The sequence below is a fragment of the Enhydra lutris genome, unplaced genomic scaffold (genome assembly GCF_002288905.1).
Source record: "Enhydra lutris kenyoni isolate GAN:26980312 unplaced genomic scaffold, ASM228890v2 scaffoldscaffold22, whole genome shotgun sequence".
Taxonomy (NCBI): domain Eukaryota; kingdom Metazoa; phylum Chordata; class Mammalia; order Carnivora; family Mustelidae; genus Enhydra; species Enhydra lutris.
The window spans coordinates 3,706,831-3,727,551 of record NW_019154106.1 but is presented as its reverse complement, the minus strand read 5'-3'; the positions used below and the strand labels follow the sequence as shown (position 1 = coordinate 3,727,551).

Genomic DNA, 20,721 nt, shown 5'->3' with positions numbered 1-20,721 from the left:
GTGCCCATGACCTTGGAACTTCACCTCCGGGACGTCCTCCCGCGTTCGCTGCAGCACCCACTGCACGTGCGCCCCGCGGACTCCAGCAGCGCCCAACACGATGTAGGAGGCGAAAGGAAGGTCATGGAAAATGCTCCTGATGTTCAAGGAAAGAAAGTCTATGTATCCTCCCAGTCCAACCACATCACACAATTACTCTTTTAAAAAGAATGAAAGTACCCCAAAATGTCCACAGTGACTAGATCTAGATTTTGGAATTACATTAATTTTTAAATGTCCTCTTTTATATGTTTTCTGAGTGGTCCATGTTTTATGATCCTTAGGAGCATAAAAAAGCCCCATAAGACATTTTTTTTCCCACAGAAGATGAAATTAAATAGACTTTGTATATTTTGTTCGTTAAATATCTTTTCGTTTTTAGGTCGGGTTTTTTTTTTTTTTCTTTTTTCATCAGCAGATAAAATCACAAAACATTTGGGATGTAGGTAAAAGGGAAAACAAGCAAACAAATCCACTTTCCCACCCCTCTGGCCACCAATTAATTTTTTTTAAAGATCTGGTATATTTCTTTTAAAAAAGATTATTTATTAGAGAGAGAGTGCATGAGAGAGCACATGCATGCAGGGGTGGGGCAGAGGGAGAAGGAGAGAATCCCAAGCCGACTCAGTGCTCAGCACAGAGCAGATGTAGGGCTCCATCCCAGGACCCCCAGACTACGACATGAGCTGAAACCAAGAGAGCTCAACGCTTAACCAACTGCACACCCAGGTGTCTGCCACCAGTTAATTTTTGCTAACCTTGTTACATTTTTTCCCTTTGCATTTTCTCACAAAAATAATCATATATGTACAATTTTATACCCTTACCCCCGCCTACTAATGAGTTAATGAAAGTTAACATTATATTACAAAAATGTCCCAAGTAAGGGAATGGTTCTCTCGTTATTACATATATATAAAATAGATTTTTTTTAACATAAACCTCATCGGTTGAAAGAAAACGAAACAAGCTGTTTCTTTCGGCATGGGAGTTAGTATGTGGTGGAGAAACAGGCCAGTACAGGATAAAACCCTTGGATATAAAGATATATACAGGGGCGCCTGGGTGGCTCAGTTAGTTAAGTATCTGCCTTCACTCAGGTCATGATCCCAGGGTTCTAGAATGAGCCCTGAGTCTGGTTCCCTGCTCAGTGGGGAGACTGTTCCTCCCTCCCACTTGTGCTCTCACTCTATCAAATAAATAAATAAAATCTTAAAAAAAAATAAAGATGTATATAGAAGAGTAGAGTCCTAATTTCAAACCTTAAATAGCTGCAGAATTTTGAAAGATTACATGTGCTACAAAAACCAACAGTATTGATTCAAACTATTGTGTCCAAAATAAAGCTTTGGCGAGATCTTCCCCCAATGTGTTCCATGGTTATGTTCCTAAAATACTACCTTGAACCCAGATTGTTTTAACATTGAAGGGTAAAAGATTCGCTGCGTTATCTTGGATTTTCAATACTTGTTCACAAATTGCTTCCTTTTCAAATAGGCATCAGACTTTTAAAAAGAGGGACTCCAAGGTAGGAAAAGGGAATTTTAACATACAAATATAATTTATTTCAAAATCCTTAGATAAGTTTCAAATTCGGTGTCCTTTTTAGCAAATGAATTCATTGAAAAGTAGGTAGAAAAACTCTGAATTAGTATTTCTCCTTATTATCTTAGTTTTTTGAGAAAATGTTCTGATATTTGCTTGTGTAGAGATCTAAGGAACTGGAATTCCGGCATTTAATTGAATAGAATTAAGAAATGATAAATGTGTATAGGTATAATGAAGCCAAAAAGGTTTTTCAAAGGTATAGAGCTTTCTACGTTTCCATGTTTAGGATCTCTGAAGGCTGCCTTAATTGTACTTACTCCAATGACTTCGATACACTATTAAATATTTAATTGATAAAAAAGGTAAAAAGGGGATGATAGAATCAGCTCCTGGAAATCGACCATATCAAATAGAATACACTTCAAAAACATGTAATGTTTCATGTATTCTTGTTCAAGTTCAAAGAGAACCAAATTGACATAACTCAAGTGAAAAACAAAATTCCTCAAAGTTCATTGTGAAATATTCACTTATGGAATTGACCTTTTTCTTTTTTTAATTTTACATGCATCCGCCGCCAAATACTCAGCAGCCTGCAAAACGAAACAAACCTGAACCTGTCGATCTACACTGCCAACCCAGAATCACACCCATTTTATTAGCGAGCTAAAACCAAAATGTGCCGTTTGTTCCTGTGGTGGTTAAAGAAAACTGCGGGTCTCTCAAAATTTAAACATATTCAACATATGTTTAAAAATAATCTGCAAGGGGGGCGCCTGGGTGGCTCAGTGGGTTAAAGCCTCTGCCTTCTGCTCAGGTCATGATCCCAGGGTTCTGGGATCGAGCCCCGCATCGGGCTCTCTGCTCGGCAGGGAGCCTTCTTCCTCCTCCCTCTCTGCCTACTTGTGATCTCCGTCTGTCAAATAAATAGATAAAATCTTTAAAAAATAGTAATAATAATCTGCAAGGGTAGGGCCCTATCCTGTCGCAGATTAATTCTGTCCTTAGCTACAGAGCTGGAGGGCTCATTTCTGGCTAATGGACTGATGAGATTTTAAGTAATCTTTCTTCTCCTGTAGGTGTTTCTGTGTTTGATTTTCTCCTTTAATCATGGAGGAAAAATGCCTTTCATAATCAGAAGGGAGAAAAAAAGAAGTGATTTCAAATTCTTAAAAGGAAGTCATTAGATGACAACTTACTTCCAGGAAATAACTCTTCCTCCTAGTCTGTATTCACCAAAAATAAATGACAACACAACTGGAAAAAAAAAAAAAAAAGAGGCATCTGGGGGCTTTAACATCCCAGTGTGACTCCCTGGGAAGGGAGAGAATCCAAGGATTGGGTCCCTTGCAGACTCTGGAGCTAATTCCCCTCCATTCCCTCCCCAAAGTGGAGCTCTGGGAGCCTGCAAAGAAGGGCTACTTTCTTTTTTTTTTCTCTTCCTTTTTAATCCACCATTTTAATTAAGTTTTTTTTATTTCCAATATAGTTAACATACGGTATAATATTAGTTTCAGGTGCACCATATAGAAATTCAACACTTGCCTACATCATCCCACACCATGTCCCATGCTCATCACAACAGGTGCTCTCCTTCGTCCCCATGACCTACTGCCTGCCTCCCCCCACCCACCTCCCCTCTGGTTACTGTCAGTGTGTTCTCTGTGGTTAAGATTCAGTTTCTTTGTCTCTCTCTTCTTTTTTTTTTTTTTTTTTTTTGCTCATTTGTTTTGTTTCTTAAATTCCACATATGAGGGGCTCCTGGGTGGCTCAGTGGGTTGAAGCCTCTGCCTTCAGCTCAGGTCATGATCCCAGGGTCCTGGGATCGAGCCCCGCATCGGGCTCTCTGCTCAGCGGGGAGACTGCTTCCCCCTCTCTCTGCCTGCCTCTCTGCCTACTTGTGATCTGTCTGTCAAATAAATAAAATCTTAAAAAAAAAAAAGAAAGAAAAGAAAACATTTAAAAAAAAATTCCACATATGAGTGACGTCCTATATGGGGCACCTGCGTGGCTCCGATCGTGATCTCAGGGTCCTGGGTTGGAGCCCTGCATCGGGCTCTCTGCTCGGCGGGCAATCTGCTTCTCCCTCTCCCGCTGTGCTCTCTCTTTCTCTCTCTCTCTCAAATAAGTAAATAAAACCTTTTTTAAAAAATGAGTGAGATCCTATAGTACTTGTCTGTCTCTGACTTACTTCACTTTGCATAATACTCTCTAGCTCCATCCTCATCGTTGCAAAAGGGAAGGTTTCTTTTTAATACTTTATTTCATTTTTGTTTATTAATTTGAGAGAAAGAGTGAGTGAGTGAGAGAGCACGGGAGCAGGGGCGGAAGGAGAGGGAGAAGCAGATTCCCTGCTGAGCGGGGAGCTCTACGTGAGCTCAGTGAGGATCCCAGGATCATGGCCTGAGCCGAAGGCCAAAGCTTAACTGACCGAGCCCCCCACGCGCCCCGCAAACGGCAATAGTTCGTTCTTTCTTATGGCTCAGTAATATTCCTTTGCGTATATACACCACCTCTTCTTTATCCATTCATCAATCAGCGGACACTGGGGCTGCTTCCGTAGCTTGGCTGTTGTAGATAGCGGGGCTATAAGCGTTGGGTTGCATACGTCCCTTTGAATTGGCATTTTCCTATTTGGGGGGGGTAAACACCCAGGAGTGCGATTGCTGGATCACAGGGCAGTTGTATTTGTAGCTTCTGGAGCAGGAAGCTCCGGATATTAATAGGATGTTATCCAGTGCGCCTTCCTGGAGGGGGGGCCACTTTCTACCTGCCCACTCGGGAATCTCTTGGAGCCAAATGACGGGAGACCTGCGGTGGGGACTGGGGGTCTGGCCCCAGTTGTGACCAGTGACCAAGAGACCTCTCAGAGCCTTCACACCCACAGAAGGGCCCCGGCCAGCAGGGACCAGCCTCCAACCCTGGGACAGCTCTGAGATTTGGGCCAGAGCTGGTGACCCCTAGTTCCTCCCCCCCCCCACCCAAGTTTTTAATCACTCCAGCATCCCGACGGCCCTGGGACCCACAGGGACACAGCCAGGGCTTCCAAGTACAAGAAGGAGAAAAGAGGAGTCTGGGCAGGGAGGCCGCACCAGAATTCCTTAAAGCTGCGTGGGTCTCAGGGGAGTTCTATGCTTATGCAGAAGCAGAGACTATGGGACGGGGGGAGTAGCACAGAGACCTGGTAATGGTCCTTTCACCAAGAGGGGACCAACTGCTCCCGCACACCCTTGTGCTCCCTTGGGTTTGGCTGTGCCGCAGTCCCAAACACACAACCCAACGTCTTCGTGGCCTCTGCCAGGAAGGGCTCATTCCCACTAACACAGAGTCCAGTATGGGCTGGGAGGGTTCGGCGTGGCGGGGGGGGGGGGGGTCTCCAAAACCGTGAGTTTCAACGTAAATACAGTTCTAAAAGATACTATGAAAGTTTGAAGAGGAGCAGACGACACACTTGCGAAGCTCACTTTGCAAAGGCCCCGTAACAGAGTGGACGCCCTGTGGATGGTGGCAGGTGGCTGGGAAGGGCCGCCCAGGGCCAGAGGAGGGAGGAAGGGCCAGAGCCCAGCGGGGCTGTTTGCCTGGCGTGTTTGATCACGGTGTGTGGGGTCATCCCCGTAGAGGGTGGCCTTCCACGGTGGCCCCTCGGAGAGGGAGTGGTCCTGTTGAGGCTGCGTGAGGCGGTGAAGGCAGGACCCAGCCCTGACCCGCCCCCCCAAACCTGCTGTCACTGGAGAGGACCCGTGAGGGCTCATGAACCCCTAACAGAGGCTGTAGAGGGTCTCTGCGGTGTGACACACCCCTTCCTTTCTTCAGAGGGGCCCCAGCTCTGGTCTTCCAGTGTCTGTCTTCCCAGGGCTGTGGCCTTTTCTGGCCCAGCACCCCTCTCTGGGCTTTCCCTCCCCTCTGCCCCTCCTGGCGTCCCCCATTCTTCCCCTGTCTGGGAGAGATCCCTCATTTCCCACCTCTGTGGAACAGATATTCCTGCTTTGACACTTCCTTCTCCTGGCCTGACTACCGGCCTCCCAGCAGGGCGGTGACATCAGAAGGCAAGGCTGGGGCTCCCTGTAAGCCTTGGGTGGGGGAGGGGAGACACCCAGTGTAGGGTCTGCAACAGTAAAGGCCAACCCCCTTTTCCCACTTCTCCTCTGCTCAGAGTGTGGGGCTGCCAGAGGAAACCAGCTTTTCTGGGCCTCAGTGGAATTCACCTCCCCCAACCCCGGGGCTCAGTGTGCTCATCTGTAATATGGGAGGAATACAGGTACGCACCTGCAGGGTTGGTAAGAGAATGTGTGCCTGGCCGGCCGGAGGTGCACAAACATGTTAGTAACTATTGGCAACACGATAACTTCCTGGTGTATATCTAATGGTGGGGCGCGGAAGGGGAGGAGCCTTCCCCTCCCTTCGGAGGGCTCCCGGGGTCCAGCATCCGAGGTGACTCCGGCCGGGAGTCGGCAGGAGGCGGAGACCGTGCCAGGGAACCCGCCACTGGGGGGCGCCGTTGCGCCTCCGGCCGCTCCTCCCAGCGCACTCCTGACCACCGGCCGCCAGGGCCGGGGGAGGGGGGAGGGGGGAGGGGGGGGGGGGGGGGGGGCGGGGGGGATCCCTCCTCGCGGCGGGACCGGTCTTATCCCGGACGGACTTCCATTCCCCCATCCAGGCTGCAATAACGATAAGGACCCGCTCATCTGTGTGTCAGACCCCTTCTCAGGTTATCACCTGTAATTCTCTTTTTTTAAATTTTTTTATATATTCATTTTATTTACCTATTTATTTGACAGACAGAGATCACAAGTAGGCAGAGATGCAGGCAGAGAGAGAGGGGGAAGCAGGCTCCGCGCTGAGCAGAGAGCCCGATGTGGGGCTCGATCCCAGGACCCTGGGATCATGACCTGAGCCGAAGGCAGAGGCTTGACTCACTGAGCCACCCAGGCACCCCTATCACCTGTAATTCTTAAAAACGCCCCTTGGAGCCGGATGTTATCAGTGATACTCAGGGTGGACACTGAGACTGGGGGTGGGGGGCTACTTGGCTTTCTGACAGACCGATGTTAAAGCCCTCCCAGGGTTGGCCACCCCAGATCACAGGCCTCCCTCCATTACCACCTGCCCCAGCCTCTACCCACCCAGCCCCCATGAGAGCAGGCAGGGCCTGGCCCACTGCCCGTGTCCAGCTCTGAGGCCACAGATCACATATGGAGGACACACGCCCGGGGCCAACCGACATCACCAGCTCTGATGGAGGACCACGATCATGGAACCTGCGTCCCAGGTCTCCCAGGAAGGGTTTTCCCCCATCCGCCTGCTTTGGTCCGGGCCCAGCCGCCCAAAGCTCTCAGACTCCTCATGGAGGACTGGTGTCGGATCCAGGCTTCACCTGGGCCTGGGCTCCTCCCCGCTCACTCCACCTGGGGCCCAAGAGCCAGAGGGCAGGGCAGCTGACAAGAAAAGAGGTGACCCCCAGCCTCCCTTGGGGCTCTCCCACACCCACCTGCCAGGGCCCCAGCAGTGCCCAGCCCGGTGTCAGTGGGGGAGGGGGGTGAAACCCCAGCCTGGCGCCCTCCCCATCAGCTCCCAGTCTTCCCTGCGGTAAAGTCAGTTAAGGTGGTTGTGAGGCCTGACTGCTCTAGTGTGCGTTAAAGTTAGTCCCTGGATAATTGACTGTGCAATCCAGAAGCGTCTGGAAAGATTTGTAGAGTGCATACTCTTTCCAACAAAGCAACCCTACTCATGTCTTCCCTCTGTCGTGGGTTGAATGGTGCCCCCCAAAAGATGTGTCCAAGTCTTTACCCCCAGAACCAGAGAACGTGACCTTGGTTGGGAAACGTATCTTTGCAGAAGTAAAGCTCTCGAGACGAGATCATCCCGCATTACCTACCTGGGCCCTCCGACCAGTGACATGTGTCATGTTATAACAAAGAAAAGCAGACACACAGAGGGGCCACATGAAGATGGAGGCAGACACTGGAGGGGCGCAGCCACAGCCCAGGGATGCCTAGGCCCCCCAGAAGCTGGAGGAGGCAGGAAGGACCCTTCCCCAGTGCCTCCGGAGGGAGTGAGACCCACTCACACCTTGATTTTGGACTTCTGGCCTCCAGACGGAGAGAATAAATTTTTCTTGTTCTAAGCTTCCTGCTTCTTTGTAATTTGTGATGGGAGCTTTAGGAAATGAATGCAGGATGTTTGAGGAGTGCTGCTGGGAAGAGGGGACTGAGCGGCGACCCAGAGCCTCGGCCAGGCCAGGCCAGGCCAGGCCGAGGTGCAGAGCACCCTGTCCTCTGCGGCTGGGATTCTGTGCCAGTCGAGGCAGGCTAGCTTAGCCGGAGTGGCTGGGAAAGACTGGATCGAAGAGACAGGCAGGACAGGCAGGATGGGTCCCGGCCGTGGGGACTGAAGATTCCACAGTGAGTGGTCGACGTGGAGAAGCTGGGAGGAGGCCAGAGAGTGGAGCGGAGGCCGGAAGATCGATAAGGGAGGCAGGAGACAAGGACAGCGAGGGCAGAGGGGTGCAGAGGGGAGTGTGGGGTGCCTGGAACCACAGAGGCACGCAAGTGTGTGGCAATACACAAGCAGCCCTGACAGGGGACAGGGACGGGGACAGGGATGGGGTGGGCTAGGAGGGACTTCATCTCTGCCCATAGCTGGCTTTTTCACAAGGAGAGTAACTCAAGCATAGTCTGATTAAATACACACCCCTTGAAAAGGAACCTCACGCAGAACCCAAGGACGCCCATTCAGCAGGCCGGAAGGTGGAGGCCCCCAGAGGGCCAAGGGTTCTGTGGCTGGGGTGAGAGCTGGGGCCGGCGGGGACTCCTCCCGGGCTCCCCCTTCCCCCGGGTGTCCATGAACCCCTCCTGCCACAGGAAGTGCACCCCACCCACGTGGCCTGGGGGACTTCGGCGATGTGTCTCCCATTCCATGCTACACCCCATGGCAGATGGAGCTTCCCAGCGACCTGCATCCCTGTGCTGGGTAACCCCCATGACCCCCGTGGCCTGCGGAATGAAGCCCATCTTCTCCATCTGGCCAGAAGGAGCCTGCCTCGCCGGGGTGCCCCCCGCCCCTGCCCCGCCAGCGAACAGAGCCCTCCGGGAGACAGGGACACGGAGCCAGCTCCCCAGGGCACTTACGGCCCCCTGGGGACTTGCAACTCTCCTGCCAGCAAACCAGGCAGGGCACCCACTCTTTCCACAGCCTTCCATGAGCCCAAGGGGGTGCAGGCTCAAACTCTCTCTTCTCGTCACCAGCAGACCATCTGGAGACAGACGAGAGTTTGCTGAGAGGCCGTGCCTGAAGTCCCAACACACATCTGTCGTCTCAGGTCCAGAGGCTGGAAGTCCGCAGTCTGGCTGCCCCGGAGGGAGGCCTTTCTCCTTGGCTTGTAGCAGATGGGTCTTCTCTGGGTGTCCCGGTCCTTCCTCCCTTCTTAAGAGGACATGCATCCTGGTGAACTCATGGTACCTTCATCACCCCTTGAAAGGCCCCATCTCCAAAGATGGTCATGTTCTGGGGTGCTGGGGGATGAAGGGAGGGAAGAGGAAGGAGAAAGCGGTTGAACTCTGTCTCCGTCCGCAGACCAGACCCGCCCGAAGGAAGGAGAAACAGCTATTCTCAGGTGGAGGGAGAGCGAGGAGAATGTGTTGCCGCCACCCTGCCTCTCAAGAATGGGAACCAAAGTTCTCCGAAGAGGAAGAAATTACAACAGAAAAGGGCTTGGAACCTTGGGAAGGAACGAACAGCACCGGACTGGGAAAACCCAGGGCAAATCTGTTAGACGACCCTTCTCATGAGCGTTTTAAAGTCATATTTGACCGTTGAGGCAAAATTGTCCTATGTGATGGGATGTTTAATATAGCTGTCTGTCTCTCCGTCTTTCTCCCTCTGTTCCCAGTTGCAAAAGATTCCCCTTCTCTCCTCTCCCCATCCCCAGCTGAGACTCCCTTCCCATCACCTTGACGGTGCCCTGAACCCCAGGCAGCGGCCACGGCTCTCCTGCCCTCTGTAAATGGATGACCAGTTTCTGGGTCCAGGGAGGCCTTGTGCCCACCACCCCCTTCTACTTTTCCATCTTTTGGATCATTTCCAGGTAGCGTTTCCTGATCCAGAGGAGGGAAACTCGCCCAGTTTAGCACACTGGATGGTGAATCCACAGACGTAGGCATTTCGGGAGAATTCTGTCCCTTGGGGCTTTCCTCTGGGGAAGCACCCTTGCTCTCAACCCCTGAGCTTCCCTGGGCTGACTCCTGCCAGAATGGAGGGGGTGACCCCAGGCTGGCCAATCAGAGCAACTCGGCCCCTGGCTGCGCAGATCCGGTGGAGAATTAACTCGAGGCAGGAGAAGGGTTCTGGGACACCTGTAGGAGCTGTTGGTGGGAAAGGACCGTCTGCCGCCCCCGCCAAGGCTGCAAGAGGATGGAAGAGAAGCCGCAGCTGCTGGGGACCATGTGTCATTTCGAGGGGAGAAGATGCAAAGAGAGACACTGGGGCTGTCCCGCCACCCCCAGCCCCACAGCATGCCCGAAGCCAGGCACACCTGGCCTTGTAAGAAGGTGAACCAATCCCCCCACACTCCCACCCCCACACACAGGGTAACAGTCTTGAGGCAGTGTAAGGATTCTCAGTCACAGGTGGAGAAAGAGCCCAAAGAAAGAATTCTTCTGCATTTTGCTTCTGGGACCTCTCCCCTGGACAGGCTTAACCAAATGAGTCACTTCCTGCCCCTGGTACTTTCTCCTTATTTGACCCCACGTTGGTGCTGTGGATCTAAAGCCAGACAAAATAGAGGACACCCGGTTAAGTCTGACGTTCAGATGAATAATAAATAATTTCTGAGCATAAGTATATCTCATATTTCATGGGATATACTTCTACTAAAAAGTGTGCTGCTTCTCCTAAATTCTAATGTAACGGGGCTGTCGTGTTTCTATTTGCTAGACTTGACAACCTTCGAAGGCGCGGGGGGAGATCCAGCAAGAGGGCAAGCCCACCTTCCTGTGAGGAGTAGAGGCCAGTCAATGGGGTGAATGCAAGGTCCAGCCTTGAAGACTCTTCCCCATCTCCTGCCAGAGGACCCACGTCAGCCACAGAAACGGCCATCCCAGCTTTTTGGCTGCCAGGTCAAACGAAAATGTGACCTAGAGTGAAAAAGTATTAACCATCAACACTCTAGTGTGAATTAGTTCACAAAGATGTGCATCTACTCATTACTATGGGCTGTGCTATGGGGAGGACACTCCACTTCATTTTCCCCTGAAGTGTTTGTCTCCAGGGCACAGAAGATCACATGTAAACAGGCGTCCCGTGGCTGTCGACCTGGGCTCCACGTGTGAGTCACTGGGGAGTGTCACAAAATCTTAGATGTCCAGACCGCATCCAGTCCAATTAGACCCCATCTCCTGGGACCGGATTTTTCCCTAGGTGACTCCACCGTGCAACCAAATATAAGAACCAGTGGAAATAACTATTCCCAGCCACAAGTTCTAGTGCTGGTGAGGGCTGCCTTCTGGGAGCCTACTCGGTCCCAACCATCTGGCAGACAGAATTCCATGCGACTCTCCCCACAGTCGCTCAGTGCATACCTTGTTCAGCTCACCATCCGCACAAGGACACAGACTCACAGAGTGACTCACCTTACTCAAGGCAGCACAGTTAACAGGCGTGGGGGGATCCACTGCCTGACCCCACAGCCCTCCCGCCATACTGCTTCCGCGCTACGCACCTTGGGGTACGTGCCTTCCCTCTGCGGTCCTGGAGTCCCTCACCTGGGCAAGGGCTAGAGGACGCCAGTCAGCACGTGTCACTCACCCCGCACTGCCACCTGGGGCGGGAGTAGGGGGGAGGGGTCAGCTCTGGGCATGTCTGCAGCAGTGGGGGTGCGTGCCGTATAGAGTGGGGAGTCCTTGTGGGGGGGGGCGTGGGAGGCACCTCACAAAACGGCCTCGGGAGACTAACTTTGATCTTTGGTGGACTACCAGCCAACCTGAGCACCCAGTAACTCCCAGCCGAGGGGTGAACTGGACCCTTGCCCGCACCAGGTACAGAGCGGTGGCTCCACGCCTCACCGCCCTCTCCATCCTGCCCCCATTTTACAGGTGAGGACACGGAGGCTCGAGAGGTCGATGATTTCCTCCAGAACGAACGGCTGGCAAGGCAATTTTGTCCTAAGAAGCGCAGCAACTTCTTCACGATTTTTAGTAGTCATGACCACTGGTTACCACTGGCGTCTAGTGGACGGAGCAGGGGGGTCACTGTTCATCATCCCAGCTCCCTCGGCAACACCTGCAACGCCCACCCCGCCCCCGCCCCCACCACGCAGATCCTAGCGGAGCCGAGGAAGCCGGCACCCAGGCCCGCGCAGCCTCCACTGCTGGGTTAACCTAACCTAGTATTTGACCCACCTGAACCCCGGCCTCCAGGGAGGCTTCGATGACCAGGAGCTTCTGTAGAAAGTGTGGTTTTAAACACAGCAAACACATCAGCCTCTCCTCTGAGCTCCATGCCAGGCTCTGCTTCCCTTCCCTCCCCCCTTCCCTTCCCGCTCTCCCTCGCAGGCATCCCAGCTGGATAAGGAAAGGCGACTTTTGGTACAAATTGTGCTTTAATGTAGAAAACAAAGCTCATGTACATCATAAATACAACATGGGGGTATAAATAAAGTAAGAAAATAGATGTACATATCAAACAAAATAAATTACGCATAAATACCACGTTGGCAACTAAGTGCTGGGGAAGGGCCCCTCTCCCCGCTGCTTCTGCAAGTTACTGGCAAGACCGGGGGCTTCCAAACCCAACCTCTCCCGGCTTCTGAACGGGATGTGCAGGTCTCCCTAAGGGGTAAGGCTGCCAAGTCCCACCACCTGGCAAGAAGACTGGCAATGGGGAAACAGCCCCACAGGCTGTGTCTGCTCCTCTCTGGTCCGTATCCACGGCTGCAGAGGAAGGAGGGAGCACGCCAGGGGCAGAGGCCCATGGGGCTCTGTCCAGAGGGGCGCTTGTGGGAAACCCACATGCCCAGAGCTGATGGGATCCCAGGGAAGGAGGGCTGCTGCGTTTGTCCTTGTGTCCTGTCCCTCCGAGCAGGTGGTCGTTCACTCAGGGGACCAGACCGAGCCCTGCAAGTGTTAGGGCTATGTGCAGGGTGCTGAAGGTCAAGGGGAGGGGCAAGTGAATTCCCCGATGTGCCCTGGGCAGACTTTCAAGTAGTCCGGTGAAGGTTATCCCTCCCAGAAGCAGCCGTAGTGGGGAGTTCTTAAGGGTTACCCAGGCTGGAGAAGGCTTCTGGGCTCCCCTTGCTCCCGAAGCCTGGTTGGCCATGCCTGTGCCAGGTCAATTCTGTCCTGGAAGGGTTAGGGGAGAGCCAGTGCTGCTCTCTGCAGTGGAGAGCTCGATCAGTTCTCCTGTGGTAGAGTTGAATTTACCTAGGGTTTCACAAAGCTGATCGCCTGTACGTGAGTTTAAACTGACCACTTTTCTTCTGGCTGCCCCTGATGGAAATGATGGGAGAGAGACCCGTAGAACACTTCAGCTTGGCCTAACAATCTTCCCAAAGGTGAGCTCCCGGTCAGTGGAGGTATTCAAGCAGGATCAGGGCAGCACAGCAACTGTCCAGCAACGGCAAAGGAGCAGGGTGGGGGCTTATGATTTCACAAGCATACAAGTCTATCCGCTAGGAACTGGGACAGCCAATGTCCGACTCTGTGTATGTACAAGTTCTAGATGTTTCTTCCTAAAGCTAACTGGAGCACGAGCCCAGGATTGTACTTATAGAAGCACGGCCAGAACCCGCTTTGCAAGCGCCACAGGTCTGCCACAGTCCTGGCCTCTAAGGGTGGTGTGGGCGCAGGGGGAGGCCACAGCCCCACTCATTTTTGGAAGCTGGGACTCTTCACTAGTCCCATTTTGGTGGCAATCCCAAAAGGGTCCATGCTGTCTGTTTCTAGGGGGGTAGAAAACCCATCAGCCTCCACATGGTCCTGGAGGTCCCTGGGCTCTGCCAGGCTCCCGGGCAGCATGGGCAAGAAATGGGACAAGGGCAGAAAGCCCCGGTCCTTGTACAGCTGCCTTTGTTTCGCACTGCTCAGGGAGACGGGGAGACGGTGCTTCTTGGACCGGTACACGTTGTAGCCGTCGGGGCGGATCTCTTCCTCGAAAGCACAGTCTCCGGCGGAGTACTGAGCCTAGGGAGAAAAGGGGAGGGCCGTGAGTACCAGTGGGAGCCCCGTGGGGTGACATCACCAGAAGCAGCAGGGAGGCTGGGCACAGGGGACCATCTGAGCTACAGACTCCCATGTGGGTCCACGTGATCGGTCCTACAAATGCGTGTGTGTAGTTACACTTAAAGTACGTGCTTATGTGTGTAAATTCATGCTTATAGAAAGTATGCATTACATTAATACACACACCAAGCCTATATGGATATAAACACGATAAATTATCATATGAAACGTGAAGTATGACATATTAAATATACTCCAATATAAACTTGTACTGCTTTATAAACTTTATATAAAACTTTACGTAAACTTTATAAACTTGCTTTATATACCTTTATAACCTTTGTACACATGCACGAAGTTCAGGTGTGTAATTCACGTGTGGTTTACGTATGGGCCCAGTATCTGTATATACAGATTATCTGTGTATCTTTCCTCTCTCTCTCCCTAAATCACGCCTCTTCTTCAATTTAGTAGTGTTCTGAGCAACAGAGGCATAAAATCAGCCATGCAACACAAGTGTCTGCGTCCCTGGCAGCCACCGACACTTGGGGAGACCCCGCTGAACTAGGTAGGCTCTCCGATCCCATCTGGGAACCAGATTAAAGCACCTATTCCCCATTCAGACCTGCGTTCAGTGAGTGGTGGGCCATTCTGAGGCCTTTTTTCTGGTGCCCATATAGGCAACCTAGGCCCCCACGGGGTCCTTCCTTCTAGGGCCCAGAGCCTTCCGGGCAACTTGCCAGGATTATCAAGATAAAGCCGGCCCCTCCCCCCAGGCCCAGGACAGAGCCTGCACCCAGCGGGGTGGCGGGAAATGCAAACCGAAGGGCGGAAAAGCAGCCCCTGGGGTCCCAAAACGCTGGTAGCCGGACAGGTACCTGTGGGCCAAGTCCTGTGCCAAATGGAGGGAGGTCATTACCCTGTGGGGGACACAGAGGGCAGGGAGCCAGGGAGGGCTGGGCGGTAAACAACCCCAGGAGGCACCCAGTCGCATTTGTGCCCAAGCCTACAAAGGTCGCTGAACTGCAGGTGGGTGAGCGCTGTGCTGATAAGGCTCTGATAAGGCTCAGGTCTCAGGAAGCAAGGGCCAGCCCTGCTCCCGACATGGGGACACGGCCACCAGACAGCGGGGGAAATGCAAACCCATAAACACACAAGGGAAGAGAAAGCAAACGGTGGCACATCTCACTCTCCCGGTCCTTTGGGACAAACTAGCACCCCCATTCTCTTCTCCAAACAGGAAAGCAACTGGTTTCCATCCAGTTGCTCGGAAAAAGTGGAATTTATTTAAAAAAAAAAAAACAAAAAACAAAAAACAAAGCAAAACAAAACAAAAAACCCCTCCGTCTTGGCTAAGCCATACCCAAGGGATCAGGAAGCAAAGCAGGATTTTAGGGGAAGGGACACCCCTCCACCCCAAAATCTGGACTAGAATGCTGGATTGGACCCATCTCCGCTGGCGGGTCCTCCAGACCTTCCTTCCCTCCGCCCCAAGTAAATGTCACAACAAAAGTTGCAACTGCGGGTTTGGGGCGGCCTTGGGTGTCAGCTTTCAGCAAGCCGACCACCTCCTTTCTTTCCCTCCGTTCTGGTCCTTTCACGCGGGACTCCGCCATAAAACCTGAAACAGACCCCTCTGGATAAATGCGCTAAACCGGCCCCAGAGACACAAAACAACTGGGACACTAAAAAGATGCGCGCTGCAGGGGGGGGGGGAGGACCGGCATCTGCATCTTTTCTGGGGGGTGGGGGCATCCCGGGAGGCGCGGTCTCCCCCCGCCCCGCCCCATCCCCCCCGCCCGCCCGGCTCCTCCTGCCGCGCCCCCGACCCAGCGGGGCTGCATTGAGGCCCCTGCGCGGGGGCCGGGACCTCACACAGCCTCTTCTGTGCGCCCGGGGGCGCGGGAGGGGCGCGGGCTCCCTTTGAACTCCCAGTCTTTGTTCCCAGAGACCGAGACCCGATATCCGCGCACTTCCTTCCCCGAGACCTCGATGGTTACCTGGGCCTTCCCAGCCCGCCCCCCCCACCCCCTCCCCCCAAAGCATCTACAGTACAGGTGAGCGCGACACAAGGACGAACACGCCCCCGGAGTATTCTTCCAACTCGTCAGCAAAAACCACACTGCTTTTCCAGTAAATATACATTAAGAAGAAGAAGAAGAAAAAAGTCCCACATGTAATTTTTCCTGACTTGTTTGAAGGCTGGCTTTTTAAAAATGATCCAAGTTGTGAATATCCTTTCTCGTGCCTTCCTTTTACTTTATACGGCAGGGAGGGAAACGGGGGCGAGGACCACACACGCGCACGCCCAGACTGAAAAGGCCCGAGGTGGGTTTCACTGTTTAATGTCAAAGGAAGCCGAGTACAGCGCTTCCTCTGTCCCACTGGGCCGGCCTTCGGCACCGCTGGAGATGCAAAGGCAGCTCTCACCCATTCTCTGGCTACCAGCCAGAGGACTCCCCGTAAACTTGCGTAGAAAAAAATTCGCACATCAGCTTAATCTGGCCCTTTGCCGTCCTCCCTTCCGAGCCCCATGCCGGACCCGGGGCAGAATGCGAGGAGAGCCTGGATTCGATCCAGCACGCCCAGCTCCCCTGCGGGGCCCCGCCTGGGGACAGGCGTACGTATCCCCCGGCGGAGACACCTACCAGCCCTTGCATCCTGCCGTCCGCACCCATGCAGAGATAGCGGTCGCTGTACACGCCCTTGATGGCCACCGTCCGCAGAGCGACTGCCCGGATCTCCACCAAACCTGGGCGCCAGAGAAGCAGAAGGCTGCAGCCGGGACTCACGGGGCCCCCAACACGTGGATGCGGTGGGCGCGCAGGCCCAGGCCCTCCCCCACTCCCCTGTCTTCTCGTGCTGCCTAGGACCCTGGGGAGGGACTGGGACTCCCAAGTGCCAAGATCTGGAGTTCCTGGGAGTGGGGGGTTCGCGGGAACTGAAGGGGGCAAGCGAACGATAAGGCGTGGGTGCAGTGGGTCCACGTGCCGGCAACCCCCTCTCTCAGCTCCCCGCGCTGTCAGGGGCCGCGGGCAGGGAGCAGAACGCAGTGGGGCCAAAACGTGGGCTTCCCGAAAGAGGGAAAGGGAAGGGACACCGGGGCGAGTGGGCACTCACTGTGCGCGCTCTGGCCCCGCGCGCAGTCAACCCCGCCGTCGGCACGGATGCGCAGGAAGCAGCTGGAGAGGCCGTGGGGGCCGGCGGTGTACAGGTGCCGTAGGCGGATGGGCTCACCCCAGCCGTAGTGCACGTGCGGCCCGGCGTCCGAGAAGGCTAGGGGTCGCCCGGCTGCGGCCAGCCAAAGGCCGGCTAGGACCAGCGCGCGGGCTACCGCGCACCGACTCGGCGCGCTCCGCATGGCACCTCCCTCGGGCTCGGCACGCAGTTCAGGCGGCGAGGGTGCGGGAGGCTGGGCGGCAGCAGGAATGCGGGTGCAGCGGCGGGGTGGGTCCCTCCAGCCAGCAGTGCCCTCCGGGCGCCTGGGCGCTCAGCGGTCCTGCTCCGACGGCACGACGGCTCGAGGCCAGCGGCCTTATATAGCACGTCTTACCCTCGCGGCGGGTGGGTGCCCGCGACACCCGAGCATTTCTTATCAGGATTGCATCAGCCCTCCGCCCCCCGCACACACCCACTCACACTCCGCCTCCCGCCCCAGCCCCTCCCCGGACCCCGCCCGGGTGACCCCGCCCAGGCCTCCCAGATCTGGGGGAGGAGAGGCCCCGTTTCACCGGAGGGTTCGGGGAAGTTCCCCCCAGCAGCGCAGGGGCCCGGGACCAGGTCTCCTTGGCTGGGAGAGTCTGATTTTATAAAGCAATAAAGGAGACAACCGGTCCCCGCCCCCCCGCCCCCGGCCCCCCCAGGGAATGCGCTGGTGGCGAGGCGCTAGCAGGGGCAGGGAGCAGGAACCCCGTGACCAGAGAACCGGGCACCGACCTTTGCATCCCTCACCCCCTATACGGAGAAGCTTCGCCTTGGCTTTGGGGCGCCCTCCCCTTAAAAGCCCGCATCCGCTCCCTCCCACGACGGCCCTAACCGTCATATCTCCAGATGCCAAGCCGTCCATTAGAATTTCCCCCTGCCGCTCGGACTAGCTCACGTTTTCCTGGTCTTATGTTCTCGCGATCCCGGCCCCCCTCCCGCCCCTTTTACCCCCATCCATTGCCCCCCGACGGGGGGCCGGGCTCGAGGCCCGGGAGGAACAATGGAGGAGTGGCGCACGGCGGGCGCTAGATGGCGCTTCCGCCCCGGTTTCGGCCTCGGTGCCGGCCAGAGCGCGCGGCGGGGCCGGGGCCGGAGCCGGAGCCGGAGCCCGGACTGGCGGTCACCCTGCAGGCGCCTTTCGCGGGGGCGAGGCGGGCTTGCTTCTGCACGCGGGGAAGCTCTGGCTTCCCAGCTCGAGCCACGCAGCGCAGGGAGCCCCCTCTCTGAGTGCCTTTTGTCGTTGGTCCGGTCCCTGGGTCCCTGAGCTCTTTTCCCGGGCCAGGGCGCGATGTCCTGGGAGACTGCGGGAGGAGAGGTCGGGGAGGGCCAGAGCGGCAGTGAGGGGCGCTGCTGGGCGGGGGACGGCGCCAGGCCGGGAAACTGGGGCCACTTGGTGAAGTGGGTCCCGCAAACCAGACTTTCTCTGGTGATGTTCAGAAAAGGGGGAAAAGCATCCAGACAATGCCCCCTGGGAAGGAGAGGATCCTCCCAGGGACCTTCGGCTGGACCCTGATTCTTTCTCATTTCTTCTCCAACCCCCCGAACTCCTGGGTGTGGGGCCCCAGGAGGCCAGTTCTGGGGGAAAGTCATGCTGTCTCAGCGCAAAGGCGATGGGCGGGCAAGCAGTCCAGACACAGAGAGAGAAATCAGTGCCAGGCCTAATGAATTTCAATGAGTAAAGGCCATGTTCATACCCGAGTCCGTGACTGGCGTTAATGACCGAGCGTGCAGAAAATGTCACCAGGAAAGGCTTTACAGAAAGACATAATCTCAAAGCCTTTATAGACCAGGACCCCCACGCTGTGTGTCTCGGTTCAGAAAGCCACCGCTTCTGTTAAATCTAATTACTTCCCCCCTGTGGCTTTAAATCGACAGGGCTCCTATTAAACTTAATTACCCTCCCCTGCAGCTTTCATTTTAAAGATCCTGGATAAATGTGGGGCACTGAGGAGGATGGCAGGAGCTGCCTTGGGGGACCCACCGGAATGGGTCTGGGGGTGGGGAACACCGGCCTCTGGCCCCACCCCTGCTCTTTTGCTACCCCTCCCATGACCACAGTGGGAGGAGAGCGTCCACTGTGATCACCCAGCTCTGGAAGGTGGTAAAGGCGGCAGCAGCTTCCTATGCCCAGGCCCTGTTCTGAGCACATCATGGGTGTTCTCAGCTTAAACCCCTATAAGAACCTCCATGGGGGTTCTGTCCCCTGCCTCCTTGAATAGATAGGAAACAAGGGCCCCAGCACAGTGGGACCCAGCCTGCAAGTGGTGACCAGAACATCGGAACCTAGGCCATCAAGCTTGTAAATCCAGGCCGTGCCTCCGCTCTGAGAGGTGGTGTGGCCACCAAGCAGGGGTGCAGGCTCTGTGGTCGGAGTCCCTCTGCCACAGATCCATGCCTGGCCAACGCCTGTGCAGGTCGTGGACCTGCTGGGCCTGTTGCATCCTCATTCCTGTTTTGAGCCTTGTCCTGGGGTCACATGGGAGAGCGGACATGAGGTCCCAGATACGGTTCATGAAGAGCGACGGCCATCCACTAAGCGTCACCCACCCGGGTACTACGCACTTCGTAGTCGCAGGGTGCTCTGAAAGTCTGGGTGATTAATCCATGCTGCAGATCAGGAAACAGATGCGTACAGAGCTGTCCAGATAAGCCGCAAGTGTTTGCACCCAGCTCACCTGAGCTGGGGGCCTGGGCAGATCTGCTGGTACCATGGGTCTCTGTGCTGGACGAAGACTACAGAGGGGCCGAGGAAAGGTGGCGCTGGCCAGCAGGGGGCGCTGTGGTTAAGGCTCCAGGTAAGCTTGCCCAGAAGGAGGAACCCAGTGCAAACTCCCACCCCTGCAGCCACCGTACGGGGGCGGGGGGGGGGGGGGGGGGGGGGGGTGGGGGATGACCGGGATTCTTCTGGTGGTGACCGACCCAGGTGGCCTACCCCGGTGTGGAGGGGCGATTGGAGCCAGACTGCACGTCACCCCCGATGCCCCGCTCAGCACCCCCAGGGGTCACAGGCCCAGGTGACCAGAAAGACCTTGCTTGGCAGCTTGGCTCTGGATTTTATTTTCCCGGGGTCACCCTCTCTCAACCCAAGCTTGTCTGAGTCAGTCCTGATGTGGCAAATGAGAGCCACACTAAGGGATTTTCATTGTTTCTAGACCCACCTCCCAGCACCCAAGAAAATCTGGTTCCCGTTCACTTCCAGTCTTCCGCATTACGAAAGTAGTTGTTTTTCTTTTCACTTTACGGCTAGAAATTTACGTTACAATGTCAAACATGCCTTCCTAAGTACAGAAGCACCTCCTCACGCCCATCCCAGATCCCCCGCCCCCGCCTCACAGTTGAGAAGTCCTTTGTCATTACAGAAACTTCTGGATGCTGGTAAAAATCTTCATCAAAAAGTAAAAACTGCCAAAACGAGCCTGGGACAGAAAGGACGGTGAATACTTGGGTTGGGGAAGCCACTGGTTTCTGACCGAGCCCAGAATGGAACTCGGGCATGCCTGAGTCAGTCCAGGACTTCTGCTAGAATCTGCTAGAACCTGCATCATTTCCCCCAAGGCATTCTGTGTCATCAAAATCCGTTTTCCCCCTTCTAGGATCATTATTCTAAAAAAGCAGCACCGTGGTAGCCCAGAAATTGGCAGAGACCATATAGAGCAGAAAAGGGAAGACTTTTCTCAGCCTCTTTATTTGTAAGACAGCAGAAGTCATGCTTTTAACC

At 54.7% G+C, this 20,721-nt stretch overlaps 1 protein-coding gene across 1 annotated transcript; it reads right to left on the bottom strand.

Moving 5' to 3' along the window:
- Positions 1-13,445: 13,445 nt before the first annotated feature.
- Positions 13,446-17,160, bottom strand: LOC111149408 (fibroblast growth factor 19). The gene is made up of 3 exons (XM_022506446.1): positions 16,920-17,160; positions 16,448-16,551; positions 13,446-13,760 (listed from the first exon to the last, which is right to left on the bottom strand). The coding sequence occupies exons 1-3, from the start codon at positions 17,158-17,160 to the stop codon at positions 13,446-13,448; spliced, it is 660 nt and encodes a 219-aa protein (XP_022362154.1).
- Between the last annotated feature and the right edge of the window lie 3,561 nt (positions 17,161-20,721).

Excerpts from the sequence above, each read along its gene's own strand:
- LOC111149408 (XM_022506446.1), bottom strand. The coding sequence starts at position 17,160 with ATGCGGAGCGCGCCGAGTCGGTGCGCGGTAGCCCGCGCGCTGGTCCTA. Across the intron at positions 16,552-16,919 it reads GCGGGGCCAGAGCGCGCACA|GTTTGGTGGAGATCCGGGCA; the intron begins GTGAGTGCCCAC and ends TCTGGCGCCCAG. Across the intron at positions 13,761-16,447 it reads ACGGCAGGATGCAAGGGCTG|GCTCAGTACTCCGCCGGAGA; the intron begins GTAGGTGTCTCC and ends TTTTCTCCCTAG.